We start from the raw sequence: 23,797 nt of genomic DNA on the forward strand, positions 1-23,797 counted from the left end.
TCTCAAAAGCATCACTTTAATAACACGGAGATTCTCTTTGATTGAGTGAAGCTTGCACATGATCTCCTCTAATCTGGTGTCAGATGTGGTAGTTATTGGGGCGAGAGGCGGTAACATAGGGCAAAGCGTCTGAGGAGTGTGCGGGAGGGGTGTAAGGGCAGAAGCAGGGGTGTCAGGATTAGTCATCTTATTTGCGTGTGTGTGTGGGCTAGGTCTTACTATGGGTGGTTGAGTAGAGGGATGCGGGTGGGTAGGGGTGTGTAGTGACGTAGGGGGAGGTGCATTTTCAGAGGGTGGAAAGTTATTTGAGAGGACGGGGATGTCCCGAGAAGTACAGGCGATGGCGTTAGGGGTGACTGGTTGGCCTGGGAGGGGTCCTTGCTGGGTATGTTTTTGCGGGGAGGGGAAGAGGTAGAGGGAATGCTGAAAGGAGGGGGGTTGTGTTATAGGGCTAGGGGGCTATAGCACTTTCCGAAGTAGGTACTATTGCCGTATTGGGGGGGAGGGGGGCTGTGATTGCTACAGGAAGGGGTAAATTAGTTGTAGGGGGAGTGTGTGTAGAAACAGTTGTGTTGGCTGGGGGAGGATTGAGCGGTGAGGAATCAGTTTGTGGTGTGGTAATGTGAGGGGGAGAAGGGGTAGGGGGAACGGTGACCGGGGCAGAGGTTCTGAGGGAGGCGTGAGGCGCTATGGTTGTGCCCCGAGAGGCTTCAGATGCTGAGGAGGGTGCGGGTGTGGTCGCGGCTATGCTAGTTGGAGGATGGCTACTATGTTTCAGGGAGATGTCGTTCAGTGTGTCTGTGGGAGTGGTCCGCAGAGTCATCAGGGGAGAGGCAGTGAGCGGTTTGGGGGTGGAAGAAACTTGGGAAATGATAGTGGGGTGGATTTGGTGGCAGTTTGGGGATTATCCACTTTTTCCTTAACCCCTTCCATGCTCGTGGTGGAACCATTCCGTCACGAGCCAGATGGGGCTGTGCTGGTGACGGAATGGTTCCGTCACGGCCTAGCCGCCGCGCCTGCGTGGCGCCTGTTTCGCGTCTGCGCTGAGGGTTCTATTAGGCGGGCAGGGCCGTGACGGAACCATTCCGTCACAAGCACAGCGCGACCGCGGCTCGTGACGGAGTGGTTCCGTCACGGACATGGCGGCGCCGCACGGCACCCCCTCCCCACTTGCGCCGAGGCGGTATTACCGCCGCGGCCAAGGGGTTAATAATGGGGAAGATGTTATCTAGGAGATTTAAGCTACAGTTCGAGGCTTTTTAAGAGGATGGTACCGTTGTTGTAGATGGTAATGGTGGCAGTTGCTTGGAAAAGTTGAGAGGGGGCAATAGCAATAGCTAGGCCATGTGCTGATTTTCTCGAGGAGGAGATGGTAAATGTGGCTAGGAGTGCTTTCCTCCATTGGGCTCTCCGTTTCGTGTGGAAGATGATGTCCATGGTTGATTGCCCGTTGCGGGAGGAGAAGTAGGGATCAGCGAAGAGGGTTTCAGGGTGTGATTTGATAAAATTGTGTTTAAACCGTTTGGCCGATTTTCTTGATTGGCCAGGGGGATAGATGATGATGATGGTGTGTGTTTGTGCATCCCTGTGAGTTCCATGATGTTTGTAGGATCGGAGAGAAGGGCGCCGAGGGAGTGCAAATTACTAGGAGCCCGGAGAAATGAGAGGGAACCAGGGAGCAGGGGGGCAGCGCTAGAGAGAGTGCGATTAACTAGGAACCTGAAGAAATGTGAGGGATCCAGGGAGCTGTGGGCAGCGGGGGTAATGGCGGGATGAGGACCACTGGCGAAAAGTGTATGGATTTAAGCAGGCTAGGGTTCCATGGAGCTCGGGGGCCGCAAAGGGAGGGCCGGATGAGGACCGTTAGCGTGAAGTGTGAGGATAATAGAAGGCTAGGGGGACGCCTGGGTAGGAATGGGTCACCATGTCCACAGGGTCTCGGGCAGGAGGGGGCAGTGAGATAGAATAGATGAGCGAGGTAAATTGTTAGAGGTATACATACTGATTCTGCACCTAGGTAAGAGAGTCAAGAGGGTGGGCGGGGGGGGGGGCGTAGCTTATGAGTTAATACCTTGAGGTGGGGTAGTTCCAATATGGCTGCACTATTAGAAAGAGCCCCCTAGACCACTGTGAAGTCCTATGACTATTTCCATGTCCCGGGGGACTCCCCTGGGAAGTCTTATTTCCCTTTCCATAAGGCCTACAAGGATTTTTTGGTCATTTCTCAGTTGTTGTTGTAAGTTTTTCCTGTTAGGATCTGATGAGTGCCCAGAGATTTTGGTCCTTTCTCAGTTGTTGTGCTCCAAAGGGTTTGCTGGGATAATAGTGCCCAGTGGAAAGGGGGGTGGGCCCTACCCTATTGATGAAGATGCTCGCACAGCCATTTTGCAACACTATGCTCAAGCGATGCTGCCAGCCAAAGTCAACATATAAAAAGTACTCGGAGGCATTAAAATGACCAGGATATTGCCACTGTGAAAGTATTCAGACCGATAGAACTAGCTGTAGGCAGGGAACCCAATTTATTTGATGTATGCAGCGTTTAGCAGGGAGTCCGATTACCCACCGTGTTCTCTCAGTTTTCCCGATTTTTCAGAGAAAGGGAAGCGAGAGATCAACAAAACTCCGCACTTAGAGCGATGTTACAGGCATTCGAGGGCGTGGGGCTTAATAGCGGTTTCCGCACTAGCTTCACGACGGTTTACTCTGATACCAGGGGTGATGCATAAACGCAACAGTGGTGCCGTGAGGGGTGTGCGCCGTTGAAACACCCACTCCCTCGCATCGAGCAACCAGGGGCAAGCTTTAGCAGCGCACTGCCAAGTCAGCCGCTGTTCAGGGGGTTGAAGTGGGTCTCATTTCAGCCGTGGCGTGAGTCGGCCGCCGGCCCGGTCTGTGTAGGGGGTAAAGCGAGGCTGAGTCTGTGTCGCTGTAGACATCCACTACCCTTGCAGATCCAGTCTGTGTAGGGCTAGGATCATTGTGCTCTGGTCGGGATGGGAGGCTGAGACTACGTCGCTGAGGTCATCCACACCCTCACCGTCCCAGTCTGTGTCGGGGGTGACCCATCGGCAGCTAGAAACGTCGTGCCCTGATCGGCATCGGGAGGCTGCAGACACCCATGGCCCCGCATCGGGTCATCAGGGGAAACTCCAACCAGGGGCATATTCGTCTGCTGGTATTCGGGGGGATGATCGATCAGGACTCACTACTGCAGGAGCGTGAGTTAGCTGTAACCCCGGTCTGAGTCTGATTATGCTCCGGATGCTGATTTAGCTCCGGACGCTCGCTGAGAGCATCGCACCTCGATTGGCAAGGAGAGGCTGAGTCCGTGTAGATGAAGACGAAGGTCGGCTGCAATGGATTCACCCGTCTCGCCGATCACTCTGGTGACTGTGCCCAGGTAAGCGGCGTTATCTGGTCCGCTCCCTACACAAGTAGCTTAATATATTCTGTGCTTGATTCCTGTTACTCTTGGACAATTTCAGTTCAAAGCCTACCACTAACAGGGATATTCCGCATGAGGGATCCCAAGTGCTCGGAGCTCCTGCAGAGAGCTCCTACCAGTCGGCCATTTTGTTGTCTTTATTTCCCAGTCTTAGGAATAAAGTTTGACACCACCCTGTCCTTCAAACAACAATCCTTGGCACTTGCAGGCACATGTTTTCTTATCATAAAAAGTCTAAAGAAAGTGCTTGATTTGCTCCCCTACTCAGCTAGACAAACTGTTGCTGTTGCACTCATTACATCCAGACTGGACTACTGTAATAGCCTTTATGCAGGAACCAATAAATCAGTCATGCATAAGCTTCAGATGGTCCAGCATGCGGCTGCTCGTCTGGTATTGAAGTGGCCTAGGAAATCTTCCGCCTCTGCTGCATTAGACACCTTGCATTGGCTGCCAGTTCACAAACGTGATCGGTTTAAGGTCCTTAATATTACTTTTAGGGCCTTTCACGCACGTGGACCACAATATCTTCTAACTGGCTTTAAGCGCTATGTTCCCTCCTGTAGCCTAAGATCATCCAACGCAAATTTGTTGACCATTCCAACTTTTAGACTGGTGTCTAAGAGAGGAAAATCACTGGCAGTTTTGGGATCAAAGGCATGGAATCAACTGCCACCTCAGCTCTGCCAGATTGCTTCTAAGTCGGGATTCTGGAAGGCCCTCAAACCTGGATTTATTTTGCTCCAGATATACTGTGCAAAACTCTGATTTGAAGACCTCAGTTCTACCTGTTATGAGCAGCAAACCAGTTTTTCTTCCTCTTCTGGTTTCCGAATCAGCACCAAGATGCTCCTTGGAGTGATAGTAGCGCTATACAAGTATGCTCTTACATTACAAAACATTCTCTAGAGGTGGTATCAGAGTAGAGAATTGCAAGTGGCATTTGCCTCTTAAGGCCTTACTTCTTAAGGCTTCTGAGAAACTTCACACAGTCTAGATAAGTTTACACATCTGGAGCACAGCACCTTGATCTTCTTTCCTTTGGGTGATTATTATAGCTGCTCTATCAGGGCCACTCCCACAGTAAATTCACCAAAGTACAAGACCTTGAGTGACCTATGATCACTGCCCAGCCCTACCAGATGTATTGTAGCCCACCCTGACTTTGTGAAAGTTAGACTGACAGAGGTCTCGGAGTTTAACGCATGAAGATTTTGTATTCCAGCAGTACAGGAATAGGATTGTGGCAAGCAGTAGTTGCATATAACAAAGCAATTCTCTTGTGTCTTCACCTGACTTTGGAATGCAGCATGGAGTGGTAGAAGATAGAGTAGGCATGGCACTGCCTGCGTAGTTGGTGCAGGGGAAGGAGTGGGGGGCTTAACCTCAATGATAAAGAGACTCCTCCAAGCTGCAAAACACACAAGATGATGGACGGAATGTTGCACAATGGCAAAACATTCACCCCTGTCACAGATCTGGGTTTAATCCATTGTTATTTTGCTCACCACGCCACCCCAGTTCAGACATGGCCATATGCAAATCAATCTTGACCCTGTGCCTCATGGGAACATTCCAGCCTTGTCTTGCCAAGCCATGTCTTCCCTGGACTGGAATCAAGCATCCTAGGACCGGTTTTCAGCTATCAGCCGTTATCAGCCAGGATAGCTTGACTCCAGTGGCGTAGTGAGCACTGGTCCCACGTCTGGGAATACCCTTCCCACATAGGGCGAACAGCAAAACACACAAGATGGTGGACGGAACGTTGCACAATGGCAACATTTTCAAACTGGTCCTAGGATGCTTGTTTCCAATCCAGGGTGGACCTGGCTTGGCAGTTCGGCTGGACTGTTCCCATGGGGCACTGGGTCAAGACTGATTTGCATATGGCTAGGTTCAAACTGGAATGGCATGGTGAGCAAACAAAATGATGGATTTAGGCCCGGATCTCTGTACTGGGGTGAATGTATGACATTGTTCTGCATTCTGTCCAACTGTTGTTTTTGCAATTGTCACGCCAAGTGGAACGGGTATGCTCTGACGTGAGTCCCGTGCTCTCCATGCCACTGGAATCAAGCTATCCTGGCTAATGAGGGCTGTAAGCCCGAAACCGGTCCTAGGATGCTTGTTTCCAGTCCAGGGAGGACCTGGCTTGGCAGTTCGGGCTGGACTGTTCCCATGGGGCACAGGATCAAGACTGATTTGCATATGGCTAGGTTTAAGCTGGAATGGCACGGTGAGCAAAAAAAACAATGGATTTAGGCCCAGATCTATGTACAGGGGTGAATGTATGACATTGTACTGAATTCTGTCCATCAACTGTTGTTTTTGAGGTTGTAAGCTGAGCATGGAAAGAAAACGCACCCGCCCTTTTTTAAAGTGCAGGACGTATTAGATTTGTTAGTGCCTGCTTCAAGTAGCAAGTGCTCCGGTTAGTCTGTTACATAGCTTTGTAGATTGATGTTTAGGGGATTAATATTGTACCTCATATGGTTAGAAATATTTTCTTTACTATGAGATCTCTGAGATTTTGCCAGGCATGGATTTGTGCAAATGCAAAGGTTGTGCCATTTTTAGGAAACAGATTCCATTCTTGAGTAAGTTTTTATTGTATTTAACATGTATTCAAAAGTGTGTATCAAGCGCAGTACTGCTGAGTTCTGAACTAGAAAGAATCTGATAGGAAGACAGGGACCCCTCTCACTTCTATGGCCATAGGAGTACAGATGTGCTGTAGCAGTCGGGGGGATTGTGGACATCCTTTGTAATCGCGAGACTACAATACATGACACGCCTAGGGGAGTAGGTAGGGGATGGTGGGGAGTTTGGTAGGTTGTATGTGATGTTTGTCTGCATTGTACTAGGACCTATGATTGGATGACTGTAACAAAACTGTACTGAGAGAAGGGTTGGATCGGGTATGGTAGGAGCAGGGAGGTGGGGGCACCCATACTGATATAAGAATCGCACAAGCACTTAATGACAAAAGTATAGATGAGAATGATACTGTTAGTGAAGAAGTGCAAATTATTTGGTGTAATGTGGCCTCAACTGGAATGAGACTTGTACAGAACCTTTAGTTTCAATGACGAATTGCCTAGTAAAATGTGTTTAAAAAAAAAAAAAAGAGCAGTACTGCTGAGCATCATGTATGCTGATGAAAGCCAAATGTAGGTCTCCCTAAAAGGACTCTTTCCTTTTCCATTATTCATACTCTTGTTAGATGACCCAGACAGCCTTTGCTTCAGACATGCTATGGAAAGGAAATCTCTCGCCAGACTTTCAGACCCAGCTCTAGTTCGATGCCAAATCATGGGATTTCAAGTGGCCAAGACCTTTCCTCCACAAACTGCAGTCACTACAAATATTATCACCTCCCCCACTTCCAAGCGGTGTCTCGTTAATGGTGACTGACAGTCTCTCCTCAATTGCACTCAGTGCTTCCACAACATAGCAACAAGGTAGCACATTTGCGGTCGGAGCGCTCGCGCTGCCGTTTTCCGCTTTTAAAATCACTTTTCTTGATTATTTTAATTTGTGTGCACTTGCTGGACTGTGGCCCCTTACCTGCATAATAATTGTTGCTGCACCGCCGTTTTGGCGGGTCCGGTACCTGGGGTGAGTTGTCTCTGGGACTCTGAGCGCCATCTTGGAGTGGGGTAGAGGTGCTAGTGTATCGCCTGCGCTTGACTGCGCATGAGTACCTGAGGGAAACGCCTACTTAAGGCGAGGCCCCGGCTCCCTTTCTTTGACAAGGTAGCGCATTTGCGGTCGGAGCGCTCGCGCTGCCGTTTTCCGCTTTTAAAATCACTTTTCTTGATTATTTTAATTTGTGTGCACTTTCTGGACTGTGGCCCCTTACCTGCATAATAATTGTTGCTGCACCGCCGTTTTGGCGGGTCCGGTACCTGGGGTGAGTTGTCTCTGGGACTCTGAGCGCCATCTTGGAGTGGGGTAGAGGCGCTAGTGTATCGCCTGCGCTTGACTGCGCATGAGTACCTGAGGGAAACGCCTACTTAAAGCTCCTCCCCTAGCGGAGCGGGTTCGCGGAGCGGGCGCGCCTTCGCGTGGCCGGAGTCGTGCCAGAGTCCTGCCCGTCTGCGCCCGTCCGCGCCGAGGCCGTGCGGGACGCTGCGAGTAGCCGGCTGGTCCCCTCAGTGTGTCGTCATGCTGAGCTATTCCAGAGAGAGCTTATATACAATCGGCCAGGCTGGTCGGAGGTGCAACCTGCCGCCTGTCCACCCGCTCTGTGGGCCGTACCGGTGCCGCTGTGAAGGCTGGGCGCTGGATTCACCAGGGTCTATCCTTTGTAAGGCCTCATCTCCGGTCCACCGGCTTAATGGCTCCTCGCCCTTCTTGCGGGTTGCGAATTTAAATGTGCGATCGGCTTTGAGTCATCATCAGAACATCTACGATCTAATTGAGGACGGTGCCCCGGATGTTCTGGCCATCACTGAAACCTGGCTCCAGGACACGGATGTAGCTATTCCAAATCTGGTTTGTCCACCTGGCTACTCTATGTTCACTCTGAACAGATCTTCCAGAGGTGGTGGCATAGCGCTTATAGTCAGGTCCTGCTTTGCGTGCGTGTGGAATGGCCTTAAGATCGCCGGGTGTGAAAGTGCCTCTTTTAAAATCTCTGTCAACCCAGAGTTTACATTCTCCGGGATGGTAGTGTACCGTCCGCCAGGTAGTGATGTGGTGTTTAGAAATTCGTTCCCGGACGCCCTTGGCACTCTGGTTACAGGGTATGCCAATTTCTCAATCTTGGGCGATCTGAACCTACATTTCGACACACCTTCCAACTTGACGGTACGTAGCATTTCCGCTGACCTAGAGGCCTTTCAGCTTGTTCAGCTGGTCTCACAGCCGACCCACATAGGGGGGACATACTCTTGACCCCTTTTTCACAAACCTGCCGGAGACCAAAATCGCATCTATTTCTCCGTTAGCATGGACCGACCATTTTCTGGTGACCATTTTGTGTCCCATTCCAACGGCCCCCTCCATCCCTTCGGTGAGGCGCGTTCCAAGGAGACTGTGGAACAAACTCAGACTAGAGGATTTTCATCGCCTCTTAGCGGCAGAACCACTGGGTCCACTGGAAGACGTGGAAGAGGGCTATGACCGCTTTTGCTCCTGGACTACCAGGGCTCTCGACACTCTGATTCCCATCATATCGAGTAAAATCAGTACTAGAGAGTCGAGCCCCTGGTACGACAGTGCCCTGCGTGCTCTGAAGGGAACCTGCAGACGGGCAGAAAGAGCCTGGCGAAAGACATATGGGGCTGATTTAAAAGCTGCATATGTTACTACTACCAGGGCGTATCATCGGGCTATTTGTCGAGCTCGAGCGGCTTATTATGCTGCAGAAATTCGCAGTAGCCCAAACCCGTGAAAGACCATCTTTAAGGCCGTGAAGGATCTTGTGGCGAAGCGAACTTCCTCTGTAGTGGTGAGTTCCATCTCCCACTGTGAATCCCTTGCCTTGTACTTTCTGGGAAAGGTCCAAGCAATCTATCGGGCATTTCCCAGCACAGGGATTGACCGGGGAAGTTCTAGTGGGACTTTACATCTTACCACCCTGCTCTCCTTTCCCCCCCTCTCCTTGGAAGGATTTGACAAACTCGCCTTGCGAGTTAAATCTGGCTCTCCATCTGATCCAGTTAGACCGGCTCTGTTTAGAGATCAGGCCTTTATGGGGCGCTCTGTGGTGTGCTCCCTGGTCAACCTATCCTTGGAGTCGGGGGTGGTTCCAACGAAGTGGAAGCAGGCGGTGGTGTCCCCTATCATCAAGAAGCCTTCCTTGGACCCGTCGAAGTCTGAAAACTACCGCCCCATCTCGCTGCTGCCCTGGCCGGCGAAGATAACAGAGGCTCATGTCAACTTGGCCCTGTCTGACTATCTCGCCCGAACCAATGTCCTCGACCCCACGCAAAACGGCTTCCGTGCTGGGCACAGCACGGAGACCGCTCTTCTTGTGATGGTGGAACATCTCCGTGCGGTGTTGGATGCTGGTCAGACGGCGGCGTTGGTATTGTTAGACCTCAGCGCCGCCTTCGACACGGTCTCTCACAGCATCCTCCTGCACCGGCTCGAGGAGATAGGGGTCGGCGGACAGGCTTTGCAGTGGTTCCGCTCCTACCTTGGCAATCGTTCCTTCTGTGTTTCCATCCCTCCCTTCAAGTCCAACTTACAGCCACTGGCCATGGGGGTTCCGCAGGGATCCTCGCTGAGTCCCATGTTGTTTAATCTGTACGTGAGACCGCTGGCTGATGTCGCTAGGCAGTGGGGCCTCACCTTGGTCTCATATGCCGACGACACACAGCTGGCGGTTACTCTCAGCGGGGATGCGGAAGTAGATGCCCCCAGGTTTCAGGAAGGACTGAAGGCGGTGGCTAGCTGGTTGACAGGGAACTGTCTCCAGCTGAATGCCACTAAGACAGAGGTGATGATTGTCGGACGGGGAGCGGAACTCTGGGGTGACCAATGGTGGCCATCAGAGTTGGGACCATCTCCGACCCCGGTGGTGGAGCTGAAAAACCTGGGAGTCTGGTTAGACTCGGGCCTTACCTTCATAGGACACACTAAAAGAACAGCTGCCTGTTGCTTTGGTCTGTTGAGAGGCTTAAGACCTGTCCTCAAGTATTTTGACGCCCCAACCAGACAGTTAGTAATCCAGGCCACTATCATCTCTCGCCTGGATTACGCGAGCTCTCTTCTCGCTGGGGCGAATCAGGCTGAGCTTACCCGATTGCAACGGGTACAAAATGCTGCAGCTAGGGCGATTGTCGGCCTGCCTAGATTTTGCTCGGTGGCGAATGTTCTTCGCTGCCTACACTGGCTTCCAGTGAGGAAGCGTATTCTTTTCAAGGTTCTTTGCCTGGCCTTTAAGATCCTGAGAGGCATAGGCCCTGAAATTCTGGCTTGCTCTTTGTCTTTCTATGTCCCTACTCGCACTCTTCGCTCCCAGGGCCAGGCCTTGGCTGTAGTCCCCAGATACAGGCTTTGCCGTATGGGGGGACGTTCCTTCGGTGTTAAAGCGGCATCAGCTTGGAACTCTCTCCCGGTAGAAATCCGCCAGTTGGAGGATCTCATGGCTTTTCGGAAAGCCTTGAAAACATTCTTGTTTTAGTTCTCTTCCTTAGCCCCAGCCTGTGTGATGTACTTTTAATTTAGAGTGGTCTTTCCTGGTTTCCCTTCCTGCTGTGTTATGTTTTTATATGCACTTCCTTGTCAAATGCGCCAGGACGCTCCTTAGCTGGAGTAGCTGTGCGCACAATAAAAAGCAATAACATAACAACATGCCATCATAGGAGTACATTTCTCTGCAAAGACATCTGCTGTCTCCAGCCCTGGCACCACATCTGTCTTCCGTATTACAATCAACAGAGGCTGAAGCTAAAGGTCCTTTATTGGCTACAAAGCTGCAGCATCTCCCATGTTCTGAATCTCTTCACCAAATGGACAACGTACCGCACCATAAGATCAGCATCTGATCCCTGTGTTGCCACAGTGCAACTCAAGACAAATGGTCATTGCTGTGACATAATTACAACTTACCCATAAAGATTTCTATTAAAGTTTGTAATAGTCATTCCATTCTCTCTGACTACAAACCTTTGCCTCTGCTCCACCAATACATCAAATAGTAGTACATGCAATATCAATGTGAGAGAAAAAACTACTTTTGTGTATACTGCTGTTCAACTGGACACCCTTGTCTCCGGTGTGACATATATGATGTCCCTCAATCACACAGTGAATTACAAGCAAACCTATGTCCTCCTCAGTCACTTGATAAGCCTATTGCATATTTCTGAGGTGGTAGCATTGTGAACATATGATTTATTTTTATGTTGCAGGCCAAGTTTAAGAGCCAGAGAGAGCAAATCACTAATGAGTTTGAGAAGCTCCAGCAGTTTTTGGAGCAGGAAAAATGTAGTCACCTCAGCAACCTAGAGGAGCAAGAGAAGAAACGCCTGCAGCGCATCAAGGAGACCGTAACAAAATTTGAAAAACAGCAATTTGTCCTAAGAAGTTGGATTACCGAGATTGAATTGAAGTGTCAACAGCAGGACATGGAGATATTGAAGGTAAGAAAAGGTTATAAATCCAGAGAACAAGAGGATCAGCCTACCATAATCAGTGCAAGAAAGTACCAATATTGTAAAACGGATCTAGTGGGAGCAATGTATGCTTCCGCAACTCTCTGAACCCACTACAAAAAATACACAACTTTAATATGTGGGTTAGAAGTAAACCCAGTGAAAAGGGACTAGGATAAGAGATAAAACAGACACAGGATTTCAACACTGTGACTTGTATCGTTGTTGGGAACTGTCTTCAACTGGAGGAGCGTTGAATTCTGAAGATGAGGAAGTCTTTTGCAATTTTATCAAGATTGTTACAGCACCTAATATGTTATATGGTATACCTTTAAACAGCCCATATCTCCAGAAAATGAATCTCTTGATCTGATTTACGTTTAGGCAGACTGGGGATTCTCCTTCGGCCTGGCGGAGGATACTCGGCCCACCAAATCTAGACTTGACTGCCTAGATGTTGGTCATTTTGAAAGCATTGGAGGGACCCACTGTCACAGCATTTCCTGTCCATGCTTTTTCAAATTTAAGTTTGCACGCAGCTCCCTCAATATGATGGATCCATCCTTCAGACTTATTGATTTTTTTATTTCCTCGAAAATGGGAGTTTCTTTTGTGGGGGGGGGGTATTCTCCCCATGCTTTAAGAATTCTCTCCCATGGTGAGGAAAGCATAAAGCAGCTTCCACTTCCCCTTCACGGCCAGGGTTTTCCTGGCGGTGATGGGTAGTGAAAACTCACCTGTACATTGGCCCATCTAAATTAGATAGGTGGATATATATATATACACCTCCGATGGGCCTCACTTTTGTGGACCATCGGAGGTGCATAACTATGGCGGAGACAGAGTAGCCTCCATGTTTACGCCAGTGGTCCATCTGCTTCAAAATCTGTCAGCTGTAGCGTCAGGGCTCCTGCACTGCAGAGTGAAGGTAGGCAACCGCACGTATCATAACATGGACCTTGTCTGACCACCACGGTGGCTTCTGGGACTATCTTCTCTCTAGAATGTGTACTGAGTTATTTTTGACTTGTGGGAATAATTAGGGCTGCACCTGATCTTGATTTATGCTTCTGCTCGAACTACTAGGGGAACCAGCCATCAAGGAGTCATCCGGGGTGGAATTAAAAGGAGGGGGCTCGACAGATGTAAAGACACAAGGGAGAATTGTAATCCGGATCACTGGGTTGTATATCAAGTTTTATTTTGTAGTATTTAATACTGCTGTATGATTAAAAGGTATTTTCTTTTCTTAAAAAAGAAGCACTGGGTTGCACATTGAAGTTATTGTGTCTCTTGATGGATAAGTTCTATGTTTGGGCGCTCCACACTGTTTCCCTCAGAAGCCTATGACTGGTCGCACTCTCTACCCTAAGAACCATATGTAGAAAGGGTTGACTTGGCCCAGCAGAGCCCTTGTAGGATGGACCCCAGGATACCAGTGGCAGAGGACCTCAACGACTACAGTGAGACCTAGTAGCCACTGTCTCTGTGGCCTTCCTGAATGGTTCTGAAAACCTGTAACAGAGGCCTTTAAAAAGGATCTAGGTAAACAGTTTAATCGTTCAAATGCGAGGTCTGAGGCTCTTGAGGGATTCCTGTTCTTTCCCAGGACCAGCAATATCATATTGTGTAGACTGACATTGGGAGACTGAGACTGTGGTCTGCTTCTAGCACAACATCTAGCTAAAGCTGTGTTATCAGAATCAAGGTTCACTACAAAATTACCATTCAGTTTACAAAGCAGTGCAATTATTCTGCCATAGCCTATCAACCAAGGTTAAATCCAGCAACAAATGGATAGATAGATATATTAACATCGCATTCATGGTTTGATTGCCTCCTACTCTAATCTACCTCCGAATTATTAAGATCCTTTACTACTGATGGACCACCTCCTGCAACACATCACACACATAGGCAACATTTACATTAGTTTATACTGGATGGGGCATCTAGTTTAGTTAATCTAAGAAGTTATGTCACCCTTGCTCATTCCTTTGTTTGAAGCACAAAGCCTTTTCCCATAGAGTCATTGACTACGCCACTACGGTGATATTATCCGGTCCTGTTGACTATTGGGAACCATTCTAGACAAGATCATGCACTGGCAAGGGAACCTTTACGGAACAAAAAAGTAGCAAAAGTTGTTTAATGATTAACAGAGCACTCATTGATTCCAGGGCACCAGGCTTCAGGATTTTATAATGGTACTCCTCAATTCCCTGATCTAAAGATTCTGCTAGACCTTCACAAATCCTGGGATTGATTTGCCTTTTAGCTGCTTTCAGGGCTGTGGGTAATTTTGAGTTTACTAGCTCTTATAGACAAATATCTGTTTTGACCTGCAGATCCTGCCTGCACATGTTTGTATTTCCACCATCTCATAATAATGGGGTCCCAAAAAGCAGTAGGACCTGGGTATAAAGTGATACATACAACAAATGATCCACACGAGTACTTGGGTAAAGCCTAATATATTAATCAATCCTGTAAAAGAACATTTTTCATTTCAAATCCAACAATAAATGTTATATCAGTAGAGGGAAGAGCACTCAGAGGGATTACATCACGCAAAACAATACACTTGAATGCAAAACCAGGACCGGATAATATCACCGTAGTCAATGACTCTGAGAAAAGGCATTGTGCTACAAACAAAGGAATGAGCAAGGGTGACATAACTTCTTAGATGAACTCAACTAGATGCCCCATCCAGTATAAACCAATCTAAATGATGTCTGTGTGTTGAGGTGCTGGAGGAGGAGACCCATCAGCAGATGTTTCCTAAATACAGTGTTTTCTTGTTTTGCATTCAAGTGTATTGTTTTGTGTAATGTAGTCTCTCCATGTGCTAAACAAATTCTGTTTTTATTGTTTTGACAAAATTAAGTAAATACACCCGCCTTACAGTCTGACGCCATAAAATTCCAGAACTTAGAAAAAGAAATCAGCAAAACAAGATTTACAGACATTAGTAAAAATACATGAATGTAAAATTGGACTTTCCCTTTATGACTACGCCACCTCCCCCATCCATTTCCCCCAAACCCTATGATACTTCCTAGGACACCCACAAGCCACATACATAAACTTCTCCTGCGTGGCACGCCAATCGACCCCAGTCCTCAATCGTCGAACACTCGGCGTTTCGGAGAGCTTCCAGGAGGCTCCAATGTCTCTTTTTTTGCAACCACCATTGCTGTAGTGTAAAACAACTTTTAGTTCCGAGACCCATCCAGCCCATCAGTGATACCCAGGATCATGTGCCCTCGGTCATGGGAGACCTCCCACCCAAAACCTCAGTGAGTTCCTTCTCAATCTCCCCCCAGAGCTGCTCCAAGCTGCGACATACCCATATAATATGGAAAAAGTCTGCGGGCTCGTGACCGCACCTGGCAAAAGCAGAGGTTGGGCTAAGTTCCGCCCGTTGAAGGTGCATCGGGGTGAGATATGCGGCATGTAAATAATATAGCAGCACTAAGAGCAATCTAGCAGAGGCCGTGACCATCCTAAAAGCCATAAGGGCGTCGCGCCAATCCTCCTCGTCCAGGGTGTCCACCCAACCCTCCCATTGAGCCTGCAGTCGGTTCAAGGAAGAGGGCATTGTTGATCAGTGTATGATTGATGCGGCAGATGCCACCCCTCCCCAGGTCACCGAACATTATCTGAGCCTCAGGCGAGCTGTGGGCAGGAAGAAGTGTGCCAATTGCAAGGTGGGTGTGGGCGTGGCGTAACTGGAAAAACCTATAGAATTGTGACTGGTGTAAGGAGTACCTGCTTTGAAGGTCACCGAAGGTCCGCATGTGATTCCCCCACCTACACATCGCCTAGCTGTAAAATGCCTATCACAGTCCTAAAACCCTGCAATGCGTTGAATTCTTTGAGCCAGGTCCCCTGCCACAAGGGTGTACATTGGGTCAGTGTGTGCGTCCATTTGGTATGTCACAATGCAGCCCGCCAGGCCAATAACACAGAATGTGTTACCTCTGGCAAGTGGGAGGGAATAGGATCCCCATATAGCATAGCCTGAATCCTGGTGAAGGCCAATTCAACGACCTTGAGCATGTATGCCTGGTCCAACCAACCCCTGCTGAACCAATCATGTATGGAGAGAATATAAATAGAGGTGACACACCTAAGGCAAATCCATCGGCGCTCGAACCATACCTAGCGCCAGCCCCCCTGCTGGTGTCTCCTCCCATTTCAGGCCAACTAAAAGCTACTCGAGGCATGATCTTTCTAAAATAAACTCTGACTAAAATTGCCCGAGCCTCTTGCTTAGTTGTGCCTGTAATGATTCTCCCTGGACCTTTGGTGGCAGAACGCTGGTTTTACACTAGTGTGACCATGAGGAAACTGGACCCATTAAGGGGGATGGCATGCTGTCCCAGATTTCTGCCTTGTGTAAACCCTGCTGCCTTGGCAAAATCTTGTAATAAATGCCACTGCCCATTCCCCCACATCCTGGCACTTTCGTGTAATTTCCCCTTCAGTGTTAAAGAGTTCTTGGGGAAACCGACAACTGTGCCTAGGTTTAACTGCCTTCTTTTGAATGCCAGATCACTAGCTAAAAGATAGTGTGGAATGCTCAAGGTTTTTAGAGGAACACCAAGATGGCATTCATTACAGAATCCTGGAAAGAAAGCACCTCTGGGGCAGACATTGTTAAAGCTTCTCCCCCAGACTTTCTTTGCCACATGTTGGACAGACCATTACGGAAAGGGGGAAAGCTGGCCGTTATTTATCATAAGAGCCTAGTGCAATAATTCAAGACTGCATCCGATACAACCTGTAAGGCCTTGTCAGTTAGTGTTCGATTCGCGCCACGTGATATGTTCAAAGCCATGCTTGTCTACTGGCCCTCTTGTACCGCTTTTGGCTGCCGTAAGTGTGGCAGGGTATGCTCAGACGTGAGTCCCTTGCTCACTTTGTCACTGGATTCAAGCAAGCCGGGCTGAAGATGGCTGTAATGCCAGAAACCGGTCCTCGGAAGCTTGTTTCCGGTCCAGGGAAGGCATGGCTTGGCAGTTCGGGCTGGACTGTTCCCATGAGGCACAGGGTCAGACTGATTTGCATAAAATGTCTAAACTGGGGTGGCAGAGTGGGCTAAAGAACGGTGATGGATTAAACCAAGATCTTTTGACTGGGTGAGAGTGTTTGATTGGTTCAGATGCTCCGTCCATTACCACCCCCTTTTGTACCGCTTTTGGCCGCCATAAGTGTGGCAGGGTATGCTCAGTCGTGAGTCCCTTGCTCACTTTGCCACTGGATTCAAGCAAGCTGGGCTGAAGACGGCTGTAATGCCAGAAACCGGTCCTCGGAAGTGTGTTTCCGGTCCAGGAAAGGCATGACTTGGCAGTTCGGGCTGGACTGTTCCCATGAGGCACAGGGTCAGACTGATTTGCATACAGCCATGTCTGAACTGGGGTGGCAGAGTGGGCTAAAGAACGGTGATGTATTAAACCCAGATCTTTTGACTGGGTGTGAGTGTTTGATTGGTTCAGATGCTCCGTCCATTACCACCCCCTTTTGTACCGCTTTTGGCCGCCATAAGTGTGGCAGGGTATGCTCAGACGTGAGTCCCTTGCTCACTTTGCCACTGGATTCAAGCAAGCCGGGCTGAAGATGGCTGTAATGCCAGAAACCGGTCCTCGGAAGCTTGTTTCCGGTCCAGGGAAGGCATGGCTTGGCGGTTGGGGCTGGACTGTTCCCATGAGGCACAGGGTCAGACTGATTTGCATACAGCCATGTCTGAACTGGGGTGGCAGAGTGGGCTAAAGAACGGTGATGGATTAAACCCAGATCTTTTGACTGGGTGTGAGTGTTTGATTGGTTCAGATGCTCCGTCCATTACCACCCCCTTTTGTACCTCTGGCCCCAAAGGCGCTTTCTTGGATGCCATTGGGTCCCTTTTGGAGGAGGGGCTATGCACCAAAACCTTCACAATTCTGGGAGACTTTCATTTTTACCTTGAGGATGCCACTGACCCAGATACCTCAAGACTGACACAAATTATGATGGGAGGTGACGTTGTGCAACGGGTAGAATGCCCGACAAACGCGGACGGTCATACCCTGGATGGAAATTTGACCAATTCCGCCAGTCTCTCCATATCGGATGTACTGCCACTTCCTTCGACAGATCATGCCGCCATCATTTTCAGTAACTCTTAGACCCCACTTAAACTATCCAAATCAAAGCCCAAGGAAAGGTAGCCATTCGGCCTTGGAAAAAAATTGACAGTCACCCTAGATAAGGCCTTGATAGACTCGGCCCCATATCTCCCTAGTATTATAGAGGAGGCCACAGTGGCCTACGCGAACTGGATCAATGCCGCCTGTAATAAATTAGGCCCAGTTAAATGGTGCACCCCAGACGAGGTCTTCCCTCTGCCCCCTGGTTTACTCATAACTCATACTCATAACTTACAGGAGCATAAAACAGACTGTAAAAGGCTGGAGCACGTCTGGAGGAACGGTTACAGCCTGGCCAATAAGGAATTATATAAAACAAGTCTCACAATTTACAAAACATTACTTCAGGAAGCTAAAAAGGCCAGCTCACAGGAGCGAAGTCCTCGGCGAAAGAATTCTTCAGAACGGTGACCAATCTCATGAGCTCCCCTAAACCGATCACTCACAGCAGTCCAGCTTTCTGTGAGACCCTGGCATAGTTTTTCCTGAAGAAAGTAGAGGTTATCTTCTCGTCATTCAGTAATCAACCGGGTGAGGCCAGGGATTTGGCAGTCGGGACAAAGCTGATCAATAATTCTCCCACGTTTAATCGTTTCACCCCTTTGGAGACCAAGGAGGTTATCAATCTGCTGTAGGGATGCCGTACTGGTGCCCCTGCCGCCCCTTGTCCGGAAGCACTAATTAAAAATTCCCCTGAGGTTATTGCGAACACCCTTACCCTTTTACTGAACCTCATATTGGAGGTAGGTCATTATCCTATAGCTTAGAAAACTGCCACTGATTAAAAAAAAACAAATTTGGCGCCTAGTGATCCCAGCAGCTACAGACCCATCACCAGCAAAAGTCCTGGAGAAAGCTATGAACATACAACTAAGTCTGTTCTTCGAGAACAAGAATACATTGGATCCTTCTCAGTATGGGTTCCGGGCGGGACACACCACGAGCTAGCATTGATTAAAGCCACAGAGGAAGTCCATGTGGCTGTGGACCAGGGGGGCTCAGCTTTCTTGATCATGCTAGATCTATCAGCAGCCTTCGATGCGGTCCACCACAATGTGTTGATGGGCCGTTTATTGAAGGCGGGGTCCAGGGAGGGGCCTGGAACCTGTTGAAATCATTTCTGACCAACAGATTACAAACGATGGACCTAGCAGAGGACAGATCAAAACTGTTCTCCCTTCCCTGTGGATTGCCGCAGGGGTCCTCCCTCAGTCCAACACTTTTTAATATTTATGTGAGTTCTCTGGCTGCCCTCATAACATCATTTGGGCTACTATTAACTTCCTATGCAGACGATGCACAAATCGTGCTGTCCCTCCAGCGGGGCAAAGAAGCAGATAAGGCCTCTAGTTGTCACGACTGCATGTTGGCAGTTACTGGTTGGATGTCTGCCAATTGCCTGAAGTTGAATGCAGGCAAAACAGAGGTGATCATATTTGGAAACAACCCCAACCTCCTGTCCCCGGCATGGTGACCTAGTGAAATGAGCAACCCCCCTCGTTGAAAGTTAAGAACTTGGGGGTGATCATGGACAACTCACTCACATTTGGTAACCAGGTCAGCGGGGTGGTATCAACAAGTTTTTTTTCATCCTGAGAACCCTGAGGATAACAAAATTCTTCCTCACCGAAGAAAGTTTCAGAACAGTTGTCTCTTCTCTCCTTTTGTCCCATCTGGACTATTGTAACCGCTTGTACCTGACGATTCATAAGAAACACCGTAACACAGATGTTGCAGAATGCGGCGGCCAGGTTGCTTACGGGCACTCCTAGGTTTGTCGGTTAGAATCGGCTTATGCTCTCGTCATTGGCTGCAGATAAAACAAATAGCCCAATTTAAAGCTCTCTGTACGGTTTTGAAGTCCCTGAAGGGGATCGGCCCAGAAGACCTAAAAAAGCGCATTCAATGGTATGTCCCAGGGAGAATGCTTCGATCAATGGATGCAAAGCTGGTGATCGTTCCCAGAGCTAAAAAGGCAAATTGGGGCGGAAGGAGCTTTGTCCAAGGAGCCAACAGTCCCTGGAACGACCTTCCTTTACATCTAAGGACTGCTACAGAGCTCCTCTCGTTCAGGAAAGGTCTGAAGACTTAGTTGTTTTCACTTTGATCTTAGTCTGTGTTCAGGGTGGGGTTCCAGTTACAGTGCTCAGCGCCAGGACACCCTTGGGTAACCGCGCGCTTTACAGGCCTATAGAACATAACATAACATACCTCCCACATGGTAGGGCACTTGTTCAGTGTTTTTTTTACGGACAATCTGTTTCTTAATTTTACTGGGTTACTTCAGCTCTTGTTCTAATCACTCAGCTATTTTGTTTGATCTTTCCCCTCTGAAGGTTTACTCTAAGGTGAACACTTCAAGATGGCAACGGGCTGGGACGTGTAATGCGGTGCATGGCAAAGGGGACAAGCGAACAGCAGCGTTTAATACCCATTCAGAGGTTATTATTTGGACACCCGGGTCAACTGACAATATGGTCCTGGGACAATGCTGACTTGGGACAATCTGCTCTCTAGTATCAATATCTGCATTGTCACCATGGGGGCCTATAGAGGACTAATTTCTGATGATCCGGTTTCCATTCACAACCCCTCTTCAGTTTCACTCCCACCAAGAGGACTGTAGACAAGAATGATGGTTTGTCCCTCAACTCGACAGCCTCTAGAACTGTCCATTGCCCCTCTGATCTTCCTAATCTTGATCTGGGGGCGAGTTGGAAGACGAAGCGGTCGGTGTTTCCCAGTAACACCGGGACCGGTGTGTTGATGGATCTATGACGATGCCCCCTGGGCTGATACCTGAATCTCTTCATACTTATAGCGGTACCCGAGCAACCCTGGTCGATGCCCAGTGGAGATGTCCCATGCAGCTATAGAAGAGTTTGGCTCGGGTTGACCCCCGCGGCCGGCACCTACCCAGCTGGACATCTGACACAGTTTTCCTAGTCTCCCTGCAGTGTATTCCCCCTTCCCCCTCCTCCCCAGTGTCTTATCTATACTATACGTCAATTTCCCTTACTATTGTGTAATCTCATGTTTTTATACTGGGCGCCTGTAACTCGTGTAATTATGTAACTTGTAAACCGATGATCCTCATGTAAAGCGCTCCAATACCTCCAGGTCTAGCCAGCGCTATATAAAACTTCTCAAATAAAATAAATAAAAATAAATAAAATAAATAACAAATAAACTTCCGGGAAGAAGTATGTGCAACATTCATGGCATACTCTTGATGCCACTGAATTTAGGACCTTTCTTACAAAAAATAGGCCCCAGATCACGATGGATTTAGGGATTGTAATTGAAGGTTATCATGCTGGTATTGATTCCGTAGTTAGTACCTTAGCGTCTCTAAAATAAGGCATGATTCCTAGAGATAGGCCATCTGAGACTTGGTTCTGCGAGGAACTCAGGATTTAAAAACCATGGTGTCATCGCCAGGAACGCCGGAGGAGCCAGAATTATGCTATTACTGAGAGATAAATGTATAGAATAATTATCACAAAATAAAAGGAACGGATTTCTAGTGCAAAAACCAGTTACTGTATATACAAAATAATTCATGAGTAAATTGCCCAAAAGAATTGGTTGTCACAGTCTAAAAGCTAACTGTACTTCCCGAGAAAAAGAATGTATCTATCGGCCAAACCTGTAACACCTTTGCTTTCGTTTTTTCAACACAAAGTTTACGACATGTACTATGCCATCTCCTTAAATCTAAATAATGAAGGAATGCCTGACAAAATCAGTAGCCCTCTTTCTGCCGTTAGTATTACCAGGAGTAATCATGACATCTCCTCTAGATTTGCCTTGTAATTCAGCCTCTCTAAGGGGCGGATGTATCATCATTGTATTTTTCAAGTCCCTAATAGCGAATTTGACTGATTCGCTATTACGGACTCACAAAATGCAATGTATGTAGGTTTTGCATTTTAAATAGCGATTTCTACACATTCCTTATTTGGGACTGTCAAAGAATGGCTTCCCTTTTATTTCTATGGACCAAGTGGCCCATAGAAATGAATGGAATTGCATGCGCAATTTGCGAATACCCAATAGGTACTCCCAAATTGCACATGCAATTTCAAGGGCGCTAGGGTGCCAAAAGGACACCCTGCTGCACCCCTCAATATGCATGTGTGTACATGTGGCGCACATGTATGTGCGCCACATGGCACTTCGAAAAATGCAAAAAAGTGCATCTTTCTAGGAAATCGCAAATTACCACCAACTTGACGTTGGTGGTAATTTGCGATTCCTTAAGGCCAAATCGCAATTTTGGGTGCTTTCAGAATTGCATTTAAGGAACCGCAATTTGCGATTCCTTAAATGTATTCACAAACTTTACGATTCCTTATTTTGCGATGGCCTTTTGGGATGACACATCCCAAATGGCATTTTTCCCGTTCGCAAACAAGCCGATTCTGCGAATCGGCCTATTTGCGAACAGGAAAACCCTTGATACGTCTGACCCTAAATTCCTTCTCTCCTACCTCCTATGAGCAGGAATTCAATCTTCTTGGCGCAGCCAAATCTAGCTTGCCTGCTGATTCTTGCCCTCCAAGAATTATTCGCTTGGCACCAGAAATCATACCACAACATCTTAGAGGTTTTAACTTGATTCTTAAGACTGGAGTCTTTGCAAAGCAATAAAAAAAAGCCTTTATCCTACTTGTTCAAAATAAAATCTCAGTCTGGATCCTCCAGATCACAACAGCTATCGACCCGTCTCATATCTACACTTACCTGCAAAAATCATTGAAAAACAAATAAATCAAGAACTTGCCTCTTTTATTAACCGGAATCACCTTCTTGATTTCAGGAGCTAGAATAGCATCGAACTGGCCCGGATTACTGCTACTAAAGAGATCAGATGTGTGGTAGACAATGGAGGTAATGCCGCTCTGATTCTTTTAGACCTCTCTGCAGCGTTCAACACTGTCGACCACGGCTTGCTGATAGACCGTCTTCAAAACCTGGGCATTATTGGCTCAACTCTATCCCTTCTTAAATAGTTTTTTACAGATAGAGAGCAAACTGTAGAAATAGGCAATCTGCTATCTACCTTTTTTTAACTACCATGTGGTGTGCCATAGAACTCTTTTCTTAGCCCTTCACTTTTCAACTTGTATGTCACTCCCTTGGCACAACTACATAAATCCTTTAGATTTGCCATGGTGGTGTACGCTGATGACACCCAAATTATTGTCTCAGTTACTAGTAACATTCACAACACAGCCACTAGATTTCACAAGTGTATGCATCAGGTTAGTAAGTGGATGTTGAAGAACTGCCGGAAACAAAACTTGTGGAAGACTAAGGTCTTGCGTTTTGGATCCAATGTTTCCGCCTTCTCCAGCAATTAAAGCTAAGACTCTAGGAATACTCTTCGATACATCCCTATCCTTCAAACACCAAGTTGATGCCATCACTTCAGGTACTTTTTTATGCATTGAAAATGCTTAGAAAATGTTTTCCTTTCTTACCTCAGGATATGCAGAAAACAGTTGTCCCAGCCCTATGCAAGGTCTCCTAGCTAGACTTCAAGTTTTATAGAACGCCGCTGCCTGTCTCTTGCTAAAACTTTCCAGACAGCAGTCAGGTAAACATGCTCTATCCTCTTTTCACTGGCTCCCCATGGAGAAGAGAATTGATTTTAACGCCTTGTTCATTGCCTTTAGGGCCTGACATAATGCCGGCCCTGAATATTTCAAGCACTGGTTTTGCTGGTACAATCCACAAAGAAACCTTTGCTCTTCCAATGCTAACCTGGTTAGGGTTCCATGTTTTTGGTTGTCTGGGTGGGGTGGCAGGAGCGTTGTCTCTTCCAATTACAAACTTTGGAACACCCTTCCTTCTCATCTGAAGAAATCACTCAATCTGCCCTCTTAAAGAAAAGCCCTTAAAACGTGGCTCTTCACTCTATAAATACTGTGATTAAGGATTTGGGTCTCTTTTTATTCATCTTTCCTTCTTAATCTTCTTCATGGCGGCATCTAGATGCCTTTGGTTATTAGTTTGTGGTTTATAAAGATCAAATCAAAACA

The 23,797-nt window shown here is 47.8% G+C and overlaps 1 protein-coding gene across 2 annotated transcripts in view; it reads left to right on the plus strand.

Moving 5' to 3' along the window:
• LOC144756158 (E3 ubiquitin-protein ligase TRIM39-like) overlaps positions 1–23,797 on the plus strand; it is a 218,696-nt gene that overhangs the window by 102,317 nt on the left and 92,582 nt on the right. For both annotated transcript variants that reach the window (XM_078645738.1, XM_078645739.1), the window contains exon 3: positions 11,314–11,544. In XM_078645738.1, coding sequence (XP_078501864.1) covers positions 11,314–11,544 — 231 coding nt within the window. The remainder of the gene's footprint in view (positions 1–11,313; positions 11,545–23,797) is intronic.

The sequence above is a fragment of the Lissotriton helveticus genome, chromosome 5_1 (genome assembly GCF_964261635.1).
Source record: "Lissotriton helveticus chromosome 5_1, aLisHel1.1, whole genome shotgun sequence".
NCBI classification, from domain to species: Eukaryota; Metazoa; Chordata; class Amphibia; order Caudata; family Salamandridae; genus Lissotriton; species Lissotriton helveticus.